This window comes from Heterodontus francisci, chromosome 11 (genome assembly GCF_036365525.1).
Source record: "Heterodontus francisci isolate sHetFra1 chromosome 11, sHetFra1.hap1, whole genome shotgun sequence".
Lineage (NCBI taxonomy): Eukaryota > Metazoa > Chordata > Chondrichthyes > Heterodontiformes > Heterodontidae > Heterodontus > Heterodontus francisci.
The window spans coordinates 31301313-31317492 of record NC_090381.1 but is presented as its reverse complement, the minus strand read 5'-3'; the positions used below and the strand labels follow the sequence as shown (position 1 = coordinate 31317492).

The 16180-nt window shown below is 45.2% G+C and overlaps 1 protein-coding gene across 1 annotated transcript in view; it reads left to right on the top strand.

Moving 5' to 3' along the window:
• LOC137375008 (serotransferrin-1-like) overlaps positions 1-16180 on the top strand; it is a 109824-nt gene that overhangs the window by 25196 nt on the left and 68448 nt on the right. The window contains exons 6-8 of the mRNA XM_068041632.1: positions 6485-6540; positions 10549-10721; positions 14190-14367. Of these exons, the coding sequence (XP_067897733.1) occupies positions 6485-6540; positions 10549-10721; positions 14190-14367 (407 nt within the window). The remainder of the gene's footprint in view (positions 1-6484; positions 6541-10548; positions 10722-14189; positions 14368-16180) is intronic.

Sequence of the window (16180 nt, the reverse complement as noted above, 5' to 3'; positions counted from 1 at the left end):
CCCTTCGACTTCCTCATCCAAGTCGTTAATAAAAATCACAAACAGGAGAGGACCCAGAACTGATCCCTGTGGCACGCCACTGGTAACTGGGCTCCAGGCTGAGTATTTACCATCTAAGACCACTCTCTGCCTTCTATCAGTTAGCCAATTCTTAATCCAACTGGCCTCTTAATTCCTCGTTTCAAATTGCGCCTACAATCCCGATATTCTTTCAAAGCTTCGTCTTTCTTCAGCCGCCTAGACCTTATGTATGCTTCCTTTTTCCTCTTAGCTAGTCTCACAATTTCACCTGTCATCCATGGTTCCCTAATCTTGCCATTTCTACCCCTCATTTTCACAGGAACATGTCTCTCCTGCACGCTAATCAACCTCTCTTTAAAAGCCTCCCACATGTCAAATGTGGATTTACCTTCAAACAGCTGCTCTCAATCTACATTCCCTAGCTCCTGCCGAATTTTGGTATAGTTGGCCTTCCCCCAATTTAGCACTCTTCCTTTAGGACCACTCTCGTCTTTGTCCATGAGTATTCTAAAACTTACGGAATTGGGATCACTATTCCCAAAGTAGTCCCCTACTGAAACGTCAACCACCTGGCCCGGCTCATTCTCCAACACCAGGTCCAGTATGGCCCCTTCCCGAGTTGGACTATTTACATACTGCTCGAGAAAACCCTCCTGGATGCTCCTTACAAATTCTGCTCCATCTAGACCTCTAACACTAAGTGAATCCCAGTCAATGTTGGGAAAATTAAAATCTCCTATCACCACCACCCTGTTGCTCCTACATCTTTCCATAATCTGTTCACATATTTGTACCTCTATCTCACGCTCGCTGTTGGGAGGCCTGTAGTACAGCCCCAACATTGTTACCGCACCCTTCCTATTTCTGAGTTCTGCCCATATTGCCTCACAGCTCGAGTCCTCCATAGTGCCTTCCTTCAGCATAGCTGTGATATCCTCTTTGACCAGTAATGCAACTCCTCCACCCCTTCTACCTCCCTCTCTATCCCGCCTGAAGCATCGGTATCCTGGGATATTTAGTGGCCAATCATGCCCTTCCCTTAACCAAGTCTCAGTAATAGCAATAACATCATACTCCCAGGTACCAATCCAAGCCCTAAATTCATCTGCCTTACCTACTACACTTCTTGCATTAAAACAAATACACCTCAGACCACCAGTCCCTTTGCTTTCATCATCTGCTCCCTGTCTACTCTTTCCCTTAGTCACGCTGACTTCATTATCTAGTTCCTTACAGGCTTTAGTTACTACATCCTTACTCTCCACTGACCTCATTTGGTTCCCATCCCCCTGCCACATTAGTTTAAACCCTCCCCAACAGCATTAGCAAAAGCACCCCCAAGGACATTGGTTCCAGTCCGGCCCAGGTGTAGACCGTCCAATTTGTAATAGTCCCCCCTCCCCCAGAACCGGCCCCAATGTCCCAAAAATCTGAACCCCTCCCTCCTGCACCATCTCTCAAGCCACGCATTCATCCTGACTATTCTTTCATTTCTACTCTGACTATCACGTGGCACTGGTAGCAATCCTGAGATTACTACCTCTGAGGTCCTACTTTTTAACTTGGCTCCTAACTCCCTAAATTCTGCTTGTAGGACCTCATCCCGTTTTTTACCTCTATCATTGGTGCCTATGTGCACAACGACAACTGGCTGTTCACCCTCCCCCTTCAGAATGTTCTGCAGCCGATCTGAGACATCCCTGACCCGTGCACCTGGGAGGCAACATACCATTCGGGAGTCTCGTTTTCGACCACAGAACCGCCTATCTACTCCCCTTACAATCGAATCCCCTATGACTATAGCCCTTCCACTCTTTTTCCCTCCCTTCTGAACAGCAGAGCCAGCCACGGTGCCATGAACCTGGCTACTGCTGTCTTCCCCTGGTGAGCCATCTCCCTCAACAGTATCCAAAATGGTATACCTGTTGTGGAGGGAGATGACCGCAGGGGACACCTGCGCTGCCTTCCTGCTCTTTCTCTGCCTTTTGGTCACCCATTCCCTTTCTCCCTCAGCAATCCTAATCTGTGGTGTGACCAATTCGCTAAACGTGCTATCCACTACCTCCTCAGCATCGCGGATGCTCCAAAGTGAGTCCATCCGCAGCTCCAGAGCCGTCATGCGGTCTAACAAGAGCTGCAGCTGGACACACTTCCTGCACGTGAAGGAGTCAGGGACATCAGCCATGTCCCTGAGCTCCCACATTGAGCAAGAAGAGCATGTCACGGGTCTGAGATCTCCTGCCATTTTTAATCTTAAGCTTAAACTTAGTTAAATGAAAAAGGAACAAAAAGTTTTTAACCAATCACACGATAAAAAAAAAGAAATAGAAAAAGCCTTACCTTATCTACACACCACTGAGTCCTTTTTTTTGGTTAGAGGAGGAGGGTGGGTGGGATACACTACAGGTGTAGTGTCTCAGGTACAGAAACGGCCCAAATATATAGGGTTTTACTTACCCAGCAGCCCCCTGGTCTCCGCCGTAAACAAAATGAAATTAAGTTTACTTTAAACTGACCTTCCCAGCTGCTCACTCGCTGCTCACTCAGGGCGGCACAGTGGCGCAGTGGTTAGCACCGCAGCCTCACAGCTCCAGGGACCCGGGTTCGATTCCAGGTACTGCCTGTGTGGAGTTTGCAAGTTCTCCCTGTGTCTGCGTGGGTTTTCTCCGGGTGCTCCGGTTTCCTCCCACAAGCCAAAAGACTTGCAGGTTGATAGGTAAATTGGCCATTATAAATTGTCACTTATGTAGGTAGGTGGTAGGGAAATATAGGGACAGGTGGGGATGTTTGGTAGCAATATGGGATTAGTGTAGGATTAGTATAAATGGGTGGTTGATGTTCGGCACAGACTCGGTGGGCCGAAGGGCCTGTTTCAGTGCTGTATCTCTAATCTAATCTAATCTAATCTAAAAAGAAAATAGGGTTTTACTTACCCAGCAGCCCCCTGGTCTCCGCCGAAAACAAAATGAAATTAAGTTTACTTTAAACTGACCTTCCCAGCTGCTCACTCGCTCGCACTCTCTGCTCCCGAAAAAGCTGCTGCAATGAAAGGCAAGTTATTTTAAACGGCCCAAATATATCGGCCCAAACTGCAGCGGTTCAAGAAAGCAGCTCACCATCACCTTCTCAAGGGCAATTAGGGATGGGCAATAAATGCTGGCCTTGCCAGCAATGCCCACATCCCATGTAAGAATTTAAAAATGGAAGCAAAGTTGATGAAATTTTCCAGTTCAGGATGAGACTAGGAAGCAGCACGGATATAGTCCTCAATGTACTAGAAAAAGAGGTGAGAAAGGGGACTTGAGTAAGATTGGAACAAAGAATGTTTCACATATCACACCAAAAGCTGGGTGTAGCTCGGACTCATACAGGTTCACTTGCAACACAGGCTGAAATGATGGGTTTTTCAGGGCAGTTTTGTTAGTGGATCTTGGCAAGGGTAAAAGCAGGCTATGCAGTGTTGGGGAACTATGAGGTTGAAAGTCATGGAAGGAAGATCCCCAGAGAAGATGATGCCAGTGGCAGTTTTGGAAACAATGGCTTGATGTTCGCTAGTGGGACTGTGGTCTGGGGGGCAGTGGGAGGCGACGCAGAGAGTTGGCGTTCAGTTTGCCAAACAACAACAGCATCACCCTCATAATCATAGATTCATTGAAAGGTTTCAGCAGAGAAGGAGGACAGTCAGCCCCACTGTGTCCACGCGATGCAAAACTAACTCAGCTAGTCTCACTACCCCACCCTTTCCCCATCAGCAGATTTAATAACAATCCTGCAAAAACCTGCAAATGAACTAAATATATCCATTGACAATTAGGTAAAGGTGTTCTTCGACCTGCCAGCGTTTAATTTTGTTTTTTAACCCATATGAGATACTATTCAAAAACAAAAAATGTTAGAAATACTTAGCCCGTGATTCAGCATATGTGGAGACAATGGATGGTTTAATGTTTCAGTTGTTAACCCTTCAACAGAACTGCACAAAATTACAGACACACAGCATTTAAAAAGCAATGTAATGAAGGGTGGGATGTAGGGAAAAGTATGTGTGTGTTTAAGAGAGAGAGAGAGATTAAATCAAATGATTCTGTAGTGATTGAGTGGAAAAGAGGAGATGGTTAAATGGTAGACTATTCACCCTGTATTTTAGGGGAGTTTTTAAAGCAGGGTTGCTCACCTTGTATTTTAATGGTATTTAGAGCATGATGGGCAAAACTCCCCCATGGCTGGAGTCACACCTTGCACAAAGGAAGATGATTGTTGTTGGAGGCCAATCATCTCAGTCTCAATACATCACTGCCAGTGTTCCTCAGAAAAGCATCCTAGTGTCGAACCACCTTCAGCTGCTTCTTCACTGACCTTTCCTCCATCAACATACTTGGGGTAACCATTGGCCAGAAGCTCAACTAGACAATCCATATAAATGCTGTAGGTGTTGGAGCAGGCTGGATTTTCTGTAGTGAGTGGTTCACTTCCTGGCTCCCCGTAGCCTCTCCATGAGCTACAAGGCATGTGTGATGGAATACTCTCCAGTTACCTGGATGAGTGCAGCTCCAACAACACTCAAGAAACTTGGCACCATCCAGGACACAGCAGTCTGCTTGATTGGAAACTTGTTCATGAGCTCAAACATTCGTTGCCTTCACCACGGGTGCATTGTGGCTGCAATGTGTAGTATTGATGGGATTTACACCACACAAAACCCCCGTTTAACAGCAGTGCTCTGGGAGTGATGACATTTCCATCCCATAGATTACAACCATTTATTGGCCTCATTAGCATATTGCTTTCTGCTCTAAACAGCTAGGCAGACAGCAGGAAGTGGCTACCTGGCTCTATTAAAATCAAGAGGCAGGAGGCTGCCACCAGGAGACCAGAAGGAATGATCACTGGCACAAGGTAAGTGCCCACTACGTGATTCACTGCAGAAACTCACCAAGTCTCCTTTGACTTCACCTCCCAAACCCGTGAGCAAGACTACCTAAAATGACAAGAGCAGCAGGTGCATGGGAACATGCTCTAAGTTCCCTGCCAAGTCACACACCATTCTGACTTGAACATATAACCCTGCTGCTTTATCATCAAAATAGTGGAACTCCCTACCAATCAGCACTGTGGGAATGCCTTCACCACACAGACTGCAGTGGTTCAAGAAGTGGTCTCACCACCACCTTCTCAAGGCAATTAGGGATGGCCTTGCTAGCAAGACCCATAGGGTAGCAATATAATGCTAAGGAACAGAAGTCCTGGATGACCTGCCCCTCCATAGCCTAGGAGTTTGAGGCTGACTGGAGCATTCCAATCTGATTGCAGCCACGGGAAATGGTAAAATGTCATCCCCGTGCAATAGTGGCAATGTCTGGGATGGGACGGAGCCACATTACAGGATTGCTGAAGCAGAGTCAGGAAGACACCTCTTTGTATTTACTGTGCCCTGTATCTCTGCCTTACCTCACCCCATCTGCCGTTGAAATCTTCATGCATACCTTTGTTATCCTTCATCTCCTGGTCAGTTTGTTATCCTCTGTAAAGTTCAGTTCATCCAAAACTCTACACCTGTGTCCTATCTCAACTTGCTCAACACTCTGTCCTCATCGACCTACATTGGTACCCAGTCCCTAAAACATCATATCCTTGTGTTTAAATCCATTCATGGCTTCACCCCTCCCCAATTCTGTCACTTTCAGTAGCCCTACAATCAACTCCCAACCCCCCAAACCTTCCATTCTTCGGAGTTTTTGCCTTCACCCTTCCCCACTGCCCCTACCTTCTCCCACTATTCAGCTGCATGGATGCCATTCTGGAATCCTCTCCCAAAAATCATTCACCTCTTTATCTGTCCCACCCGCTTTAAGAACGAGTTAAAATCCATCTCTTTGATAAAGCTTTTGGTCAGCCCCCCCACTCCCCGATCTCTCCTTTTTTGGCTCAGCATCCATTTTTCTCCTCACCAATCTGTGAAATTTCTTAGGACATTTTTCTACTGAAAGTCACTACTTAAATGCAAGTTATTTTGTACCCAACCTGGGATTACTTGCTGGAAGACAGTGGTGGGAGCCTTCCTCTGCACTTAACCAATGTTGCACCTGATCTGGCAGTCAGTATGAGGGTAGGTGGGGACGTTGTGTTGCTTGTCAATAGTATGGGGCTATGTTGTTTATGGTGCAATGGAGGCTTGTCTCTGGTGCAGCAGAGGTATGTTGATAGTCATGAGGAAATCTGTTCAGTGTACATCACAGTGTCTGCCAATGTTATGGGCTTTTATCATTACATTTTGCTATTTCTCCATAATTAAATACATAACATGTAACAATTAACATCCCTTGATTGCATGTTGTTACAGGTTCAAACCTGCTAGAGACTTGTGAAAATGATTTACCATGTCAGAAAGCCCTTGTAGCACTCTGAGTCAGAGATGAGACTGGCTCTTAATGGTAAACTGATTGGTGTGGTTATATCTTTCTAGATGTTTGAAGGATGATGCTGGAGAAGTGGCCTTTGTGAAACATACCACAGTGCCAGGTAGGTGAATCTGTATAACACACATTTCTGGAGCTCATCTCTTAGGCAAAGAGTGCTTTACAATTGGTGGCCAAAAAAGACACTAAGCTGGAAGGAGAGGTGAGTGGGGAGAGCATGAGGAAAGGTATGTAGGAAGTCTGTGACAGTGAGGATTGTGGTGGTAACAAGTGGGTGTTGCCAAGACATGGTGTTTCGAGAAGGCTGAAGGAGTGACTGCTGATAGGGGGGAAAGAGAATGGGAGAATGAAGGGTGCACAAGTGGCTGAAGAAAGTCACTGAGGTAGGCCGGGGTAGCCACGAAGGCAAAAATGAGGATCTGTCATGCATCCCTTGCCGCCTCTGTACTCTGAGCCAGCCACACAAATTGTATACCTGCAATACATTAACGAAGGGACCTCAGGCTAAGGATGCTCTTGTGTGTGTTGCTGGCACAAAATTACACCGCACAAAGCCCCTGTTTAACAGCAGTGCTCTGGGAGTGATGGCCCTTCCACCCATAGATTACAGCTATTTATTGGCCTTGTTGAATGAAACTTGGAAACATTGTGAACTGTGAGGAGGATAGTGTAGAACTTCTAAAGGACATAGACAAGTTGGTGGAATTGCCTGACAGATGGCAGATGAAGTTCAATGTGGAGAAATGTGAAGTGATTCATTTTGGAAGGAAGAACATGGACAGACAATATAAGATAAAGGATACAACTTTAAAGGGAATGCAGGAGTAGAGGGACCTGGGTGTATATGTGCTTAAGTCATTGAAGGTGGCAGGGCAGGCTGAGAGAGCGGTTAATAAAGCATACAGCATCCTCGACTTTATTAATAGAGGCATAAAATGCAAGAGTAAGGAGGGGAGGTGGTGGTGTAGTGGTAATGTCACTAGAATAGTAATCCAGAGCCCAGGCTAATACTCTGGGGACATGGGTTCAAATCCACCATGGCAGATGGTGAAATTTGAATTCAAATAATAAATTTGGAATTAACCATGAAACCATTGTCAATTGTTGTAAAAACCCATTTGGTTCACTAATTTCCTTTCGGGAAGGAAATCTGTCATCCTTACCTGGTCTGGCCTACATGTGACTCCAGACCCACAACAATGTGGTTGACTCTTAACTACCCTCTGAAATGTCATGGCAAGCCACTCAGTTGTATCAAACTACTTCAAAACCTAAGAAAAGGAATGAAGCTGGACAGATCACCCAGCATTAAGCTAGGCACTGGAAATGACAATGGCAAACCCAGCCCTGTACCCCTCTGGGGGCTTGTGCCAAAATTGGGAGAGGTGTCCCACAGACTAGTCAAGCAACAGCCTGACATGGTCATGCTCATGAAAACATACCTCACAATGTCCTAGACACCACCATCACCATCCCTGGGTGTGGCGGGACTGCAGAGCTTAGACCTGATCCGTTGGTTGCGAGATTGTTTAGCTTTGTCCATTGCATGCTGCTTCCACTGTTTGGTATGCAAGTAGTCCTGTGTTGTAGCTTCACCAGGCTGACACCTCATTTGTAGGTATACCTGGTGCTGCTCCTGGCATGCCCTCCTGCACACTTCATTGAACCAGGGTTGGTCCCCCGGCTTGATGGTAATGGCAGAGTGGGGGATATGCCGGGCCATGAGGTTACCAATTATGGTTGAATACAATTCTGCTGTTGCTGATGGCCCACAGCGCCTCATGGATGCCCAGTTTTGAATTGCTGATCTATTCGAATCCCATTTAGCACAATGGTAGTGCCACACAATACGATGGTGGATATCCTCAATGTGAAAACGGGGGACTGCATCTCCACAAGGACTGTGCAGTGGTCACTCCTACCAATACTGTCCTCTCCCACTGGCAGAACAGTTGTCTACAATCAGTAGGGCGTTGCCCTGGGAGTCCTCAGCATTGACTCTGGATCCCATGAAATCTTATGGCATCAGGCCAAACATGGGCAAGGAAACCTCCTGCTGATTACCACCTATTGTCTTTCCCCCTCGGCTGAAGAATCAGTGCTTCTCCATGTTGAACACCAATTGGAAGAAGCACTGAGGGCAGCAAGGGCACAAAATATACTTTGGGTGGGGACTTCAATTTCCAGCACCAAGAGTGGCTCGGTAGCATCACTACTGACCAAGCCGGCCGAGTCCTAAAGGGCATAGCTGCTAGACTGGGTTTTCAGCACGTGGTGAGGGAACCAACAAGAGGGAAAACCTACTTGACCTCGTCCTCACTAATTTATCTGTCCATAATCGAGTGTGTTGGCTCTGTGACTGGGTCAGTACATTGGGTCTGTTACTGTGTCAGTCTGTTGGGTCTGTGACAGTGTCAGTGAGCTGACTCTGTGAATGTGTCAGTGTGTTAACTCTGTGACTGTGTCAGTGCGTTGTGCCTGTGACTGTCAGTGTGTTGTGTCTGTGATTGTGACATTGTGTTGACTCTGTGACTGTGTCAGGGTGCTGGATCTGTGGCTGTGTCAGTATGTTGTGTTTGTGACTGTGTCAGTATGTTGACTCTGTGACTGTGTCAGTGTGTTGGGCCTGTGACTGTCAGTGCATTGTGTCTGTCACTGTGTCAGTATCTTGGCTGTGTGACTGTGTCACTGCATTGGGTCTGTGACTGTGTCAGTGCTTTGGCTCTGACTCTGTCAGTATTTTGGCACAGTGACTGTGTCAGTATCTTAGCTCTGTGATTGTGTCAGTGAGTTGTGTCTGTGATAGTGTCAGTGCGCCGGGTCTGTGACTGTGTCAGTATGTTGTGTTTGTAACTGTGTCAGTTTGCTGGGTCTGAGACTGTGTCAGTATGTTGTGTTTGTAACTGTGTCAGTTTGCTGGGTCTGTGACTGTGTCAGTATGTTGTGTTTGTAACTGTGTCAGTTTGCTGGGTCTGAGACTGTGTCAGTATGTTGTGTTTGTAACTGTGTCAGTTTGCTGGGTCTGTGACTGTGTCAGTATGTTGTGTTTGTAACTGTGTGTGTGTGTCGGGTCTGTGACTGTGTCAGTATGTTGTGTTTGTAACTGTGTCAGCGTGTCGGGTCTGTGACTGTGTCAGTGCGCCGGGTCTCTGACTCTGTCAGTATGTTGTGTTTGTAACTGTGTCAGTGTGTCGGGTGTGTGACTGTGTCAGTCTGCCGGGTCTGAGACTCTGTCAGTATGTTGTGTTTGTAACTGTGTCAGTTTGCTGGGTCTGAGACTGTGTCAGTATGTTGTGTTTGTAACTGTGTCAGTTTGCTGAGTCTGTGACTGTGTCAGTATGTTGTGTTTGTAACTGTGTCAGTTTGCTGGGTCTGTGACTCTGTCAGTATGTTGTGTTTGTAACTGTGTCAGTGTGTCGGGTGTGTGACTGTGTTAGTGCGCCGGGTCTGTGACTGTCAGTATGTTGTGTTTGGAACTGTGTCAGTTTGCTGGGTCTGTGACTGTGTCAGTATGTTGTGTTTGTAACTGTGTCAGTTTGCTGGGTCTGTGACTGTGTCAGTATGTTGTGTTTGTAACTGTGTCAGTATGTTGTGTTTGTAACTGTGTCAGTTTGCTGGGTCTGTGACTGTGTCAGTATGTTGTGTTTGTAACTGTGTCAGTGTGTCGGGTCTGTGACTGTGTCAGTGCGCTGGGTCTGTGTCTCTGTCAGTATGTTGTGTTTGTAACTGTGTCAGTTTGCTGGGTCTGTGTCTCTGTCAGTATGTTGTGTTTGTAACTGTGTCAGTTTGCTGGGTCTGTGACTGTGTCAGTATGTTGTGTTTGTAACTGTGCCAGTTTGCTGGGTCTGAGACTGTTTCTGTATGTTGTGTTTGTGACTGTATCAAGATGTTCTGTTTGTGACTGTGTCGTTGTGTTGTGTTTGTGACTGTGCTGGAATGTTCAGCATCTGATTCACTGTGCCACCACCCTATTTGTTTATATTTACATTGACACTCTCATTTTACCTCAGGCTGATATATAACTTGTATTGCCTGAGCTGGGACTGGGACGAGGGACAGGGAGGAGGGCACAAACCTCTGGTAATGTATTTTTTTGCATTGTTGTTCACAGCTGCTGAGAGGCAAAACTATGAGATTCTGTGCTTAGATGGTACCCGAAAGCCCATTGAAAATTATAAGGAATGTCACTGGGCAAGAGTGCCATCTCATGCAGTGGTGGCGAGAAGTGGTGCTGCTGATGATGAGAAGAATGAGGCGATTTGGAGATTCCTTTCGAAAGCTCAGGTTTGCAAGCTGGATTCTTGAACTTGTCCTTCAGTGTCAGCCCCTGTCTTCGCTCAGATCCAGTGCTGGTAACTCTGAAAAGAAAGAATGACTTATATGCACAGTATTGTGTAGCTGGACTTTCAAAAAAGCCTTTGATATCGATCATAAAATTGTAGCAACTTCAGCCCATTGTGTCTGTGCCAGTGTTAACTGCATAGCAGAATTATTTATGCTAATCCCATTTCCTTTCTCTTTTCTGTAATTTCTAATTTTTTTTTACATTTGCTCCGAAATGTGATTAACTTGACTTCATAGCCACTTGGAAATGTGATTGGAGATATATTGAAGCAGAGGCATCATGCATAGAGTGCTCTACACTGTGCTACATCCCTCCAATATTACCTTGCTCTGATCTTATACAAACTCTTAAATTCAGACCACATGATTTGTCATTGACTAAAGAGTGCTGGAGTTGTAGACAGACACTAAATACAACTTGTAAGAATATTCTGGAATAAGGTGACTGAATTTCTTGGTTCACAAAATCATAGAGATTCCTACACAGAAGGAGGTCTATCGCATCCATTGAAGTCTTCAACTGGTGTCCTACTCTAATCTATTTCCATTTAATTTTCCTCTCAGTTTTAATATGCTGCCTTTTCAGATACTTATCCAATTCCCTTTTAATTGATGTTACAGCCTGTGCCTCAGTAGCCCCTTGTAGTAAAACAAACCTTGTTCTAATAACCCTCTGTGTAAAAGCATTTCTTTTAACGTGTCCTTTTCTTTTTCCAATGATAATTCTCACTCTGTGCTCTCTTGCTCCTGATTCACTAATTGGAGAAAGTAATTTTTTCAGAATTGACCTTTGAAAATCTGCCTGAAAACCTGTGATGTCCCTGACAGAGGAGATTTCTCAAAATGCTACCAAATCTGAGGGACTGAAATTATGTGGAGACACTAGACAGGCTGGGATTCTTCTCCTGAGATCAGAGAGGTTAAAGAAGGATTTAATCGAAGTGTTCAGAATTATAAGGGTTTTGATAGAGCAGCTAAGGAGAAACTGTTGCCAGTGGCAGAAAGGTTGGCAACCAGAGGACATAGATTTAAGATAATTGACAAAAGAACCAGAGGCAGCTAGTTGTTGTCATCTGGCATGTACCGCCTGAAAGGTTAGTAGAAGCAGATTCAATAATAACTTCTGAAAAGGAAATTGGATAAATACTTGAAAAGGGAAAATTTGCAGGGCTATGGGAAAAGTTGGAGGGAGTGGGATGAATTGGATAGCTCTTTCAAAGCTGACACAGGGATTATGGGTCAAATGGTCTCCTTCTGTGTTGTCAGATTCTATGTCCCTCAATGGTGTCTGCTGCAATTAAAAATCTTCAGTCCTTTCTTCAGAGCTATAATCTTGCATTCCTGTCTTAACTCAATGCTAACATTGATTTTATTGGTTCAAGTTCCACCTCAGGAGTTGAGCACATAATCTAGGCTGATATTTCAGTACAGCATTGAGAGATTGCTGCAAATTGGAGGTGTCATCCTTCAGTAGAGACTTTAACCAAGGCGCTGTCTCTCCATGCTAGTTTTGTGCTGCTTCTGCCTACCTTACCCTTGCATCCCAACAGTTGTATGGGATGCATATTCGGGGCATTCCTCATCTCTAATCAGCCTAGCAGTAACCATGTCTGTGGAGTGCCGATGTAGGTAACATTCTCAGGCACACATGAGCCCCACCACTGAGGAATCAAATAATAAATATGCCTGACACTGAACGAGAAGAGAAGGGCTATTTACCTATTACCTTCAACCAGGTCTCTAGCTGCTCCTCTTGGGCATCAGAGAGATGGTCAGCCCTGTTGCATCACTGCAGACAGTGGCACCTTCCCCAGTGTGGTTAATGGTTCACACAGAAGCATAGAAAATTTAGGGCACAGAAGAAGGTCATTCATCCCATTGTGTCTATGCTGGCTGATAAAGAGCTATCCAGCCTAATCCTACTTTGCAGCTCTTGGTTTGTTTGTCTGTAGGTTACAACACCTCAAGTTCATACCCAATATTTTTTAAAATGCGATGAGCCTTTCTGCCTTTACCATCCTTTCAAGCAGTGAATTACAGACTGCCACAATACTCTGGGTGAAAGAATTTTGCCTCAACACCCCTCTAGTCTTTTATTTTAGAAATAGGAGCAGCAGGGGGCCATTTGACCCCTCGAGCCTACTCCACTATTCAATTAGATCATGGCTGATCTGATTGTAGCCTTAACTCCACTTTCCTGCTGCCCCCTATAATCCTTTACCCCCTTGAATATCGCTTTAAGTCTATACCCCTGGTTACTGACCTCTCTGCTAAGGTAAATAGATCCTTCCTATCTACTCTATTCAGCCCCTCATAATTTTATGCACATTAATTAAACCTCCTCTCAGTCTCCTATGTTCCAAAGAAAACAACCCCAGCCTATCCAATCTTTCCAAATAGCTGAAGTTCTCCATTCCTGGTAATATCCTTGTAAATCTCCTCTGTACCCTCTCTAGTGCGAACACATCCTTTCTGTAATGTAGTCACCAGAGCTGTTCACAGAGGTAAAACTTAAAAAAAAATAACCAGATGTCAAGTAACGGTGGCTGACAGGTTATGGGAGGTGAGAGAAGGACAGGGGTAGTGGCTGGAAGCAGGATCAAAGAAGGAGGTTCTGTTTGAAGGAGCAGACAAGGTGTAAGGCAGGTGAGTTTAGGAAGAGCATTCAACAGCATGGGAACAAAACAGCTCAAGGCTGTACCACTACATGGGCAGGGGAGAAATGGCAAAGAGTGAAGAGTGTTGCTGGAACATAGAGCTGAAGGAGGTTGTGGTGGTGGGGAAGGGCAGGGCTATAAGGCAAATTTTAAAGGAGGATGAGGATTTTGAAATCAATGAGTTGGGAGATGCCAGTCATGAAGGTTAACAAGGACAAGGGTGTTAAGTAAGCGGGACATGTTAAAGGCGCTATCTAAATGCAAGTTTTTTGTCCTGGGATGGGATGAGAGCATTGAGACAATATTGGACAAGTTGCATTTTGTGACCATAGACGAGGACCAGCTTCAGATGTCCAAATGTACTCTTCTCAAAGTGGCACAAGTTTTGATGAAGGCGCCTCACCTGAGGTTCTGACTCAGTTTGTTCTCTCCACAATTGCTGACTGACCTGTTGTCAGTTTCCAACATTTTCTGTTTCCTTGTTTCAAATTTCCAGCTTCTATACTTTTATCGTTTACTACGGGTTGGAATTTTTGTTGACAGCCAGGGGAACGTTTGACTCTTGGTACTGGGCCTAGTTTGCAGAAGGGGCTCAGCAGCGCATCAGATGCCTCTAAGCATTGCTGCAATATATTAGCATTGAAAATGTTGCAGGGTGACGTATTCCTATTAGAGTTTAAAAAACATTTTAATGCTTGAGTTTTAAGAGGTTTCATACAAGCACTACTGAATTTTCAAATGTGTTTTTCAGGAATTATTTGGGCTACAGAGTAATATGCCTTTCAATCTCTTCAATTCAACAAAATATGGACAAAAAGACTTGATGTTCAAAGATTCAACACAAAACCTCATTCACCTCCCCACAGGGATAGATTCCTTTCTGTATCTCGGCAGTGAATATGCAAATGCTATACAGAATCTTAAAAAAGGTAGGCCTTTGCTTTGATAAAGATTAATAGTAAACATCCTAGCCTTGGGAATCCACGGGGTGATCTCTTAGTGCAAGTGCCAGCATGTAGCATCCACCACATAACCAAGGGTCGGGGAAGGTTCTACAATGTGGTGAGGACTGCCACATTTTGGGGATTTTGGGTGGGCTGTAGTGTGCTGGGGCCTCCCCAGAACCATGAGCATAGCTGGCCATCAGCACACACACCTTGCCCACTGCACATACAGTGCTGACATCAACGCACACACCACGCACTGCTGGCTGCATGTACAGTGCCGACATCAACACAGACATACTCCCCACTGCATGTACAGTGCTGACATCAGCACAGACACATTGCCTGCTGCACATACAGTGCTCACATTAACAGAGACAAACTACTGGCTGCAGTAGTGCAAGTGTGTGCTCTGAACTCAATTAGATTTTAAGCAGGTAAAGAAACATCAAGATAGGAACATTTAGGAACATCAAAACATTTAGGAGTACAGCATATGAATAATTTGAGACATGATGTGGTATGTGGAGTATGCGTAGGAAGAATAGGTGACTTTGGACTTCTGGTTCCCAAAGCTCCCCACCACTGAGGTTTGCCATGCCTCATGTTTGGGTCTATTTTAGTCTAATTGATAGAGATTGATTGCCATGATTAGTCAACAACTCCATTATTGTTGGATCATCTGATTACCAGGCTAGTAGATGGCAAACCAGATGGACCTTATTCTGTTAGCAATTCCTATGTTCCTAACTCCACATAGTGAAATCAAGGACCTTCTACCTTGAATGTTCAGCACTAGTCGTGACTCTTCAGACACTGAAGCAGTCTGTGCAGAAATGCAGCAAGACAATATCCAGGCTTGGGCAAGTAACATTCGCACCACACAAGTAACAGGCAATGATCATCTCCAACAAGAGAGAATCTAACCATCTCTCCTTGGCATTATGATTGCTGAATCCCCCACTATCAAAATCCTGGGGGTTACTATTGACCAGAAACTGAACTGGAGTACCCATATAAATACCATAGCTACAAGAGCAGTTGAGAGGCGAGAAATCCTGTGGCAATTCACTCACTTTCTGACTCCCCAAAGCCTGTCCACCATCTACAAGGCACAAGTCAGGAGTCTGATGGAATATTCTCCACTTGCCTGGATGGGTGCAGCTCCAACAATACTCAAGAAGCTCGACATCATCCAGGAAAAAGCAGCCCACTTGATTGACACCCCATCTACAAACATTCACTCTCTCCACCACCGACGCACAGTGGCAGCAGTGTGTACCATCTACAAGATGCACTGCAGCAACGCACCAAGGCTCCTGTACATGAAAAACAAAACGTTAGCATGCAGGTGCAGCAAGTAATTATGAAGGCAAATGGAATTTTGGCCTTTATTGCTAGGGGGTTAGAGTTTAAAAATAGGAAAGTCTTGGTACAACTGTACAGGGTGTTGGTGAGGCCACACCTGGAGTACTGCATACAGTTTTGGGGTCCAAGGATATACTAGCATTGGAGGCAGTTCACAAAAGGTTCACTCGGCTGATCACTGGGATGAAGGGGTTGTCTTATCAAGAATGGCTAAATAGGTTAGACCTTTATTCATTGGAGTTTAGAAGAATGAGAGGTGATCTTATTGAAACATTCGGTTCTGGGTACTGTCTGTGCGGAGTTTGCAAGTTCTCCCTGTGACCACGCGGATTTCCTCCGGGTGCTCCAGTTCCCTCCCACATGCCAAAGACTTGCGTGTTGATAGGTAAATAGGCCATTGTAAAAAAAAATTGCCCCTAGTGTAGGTAGG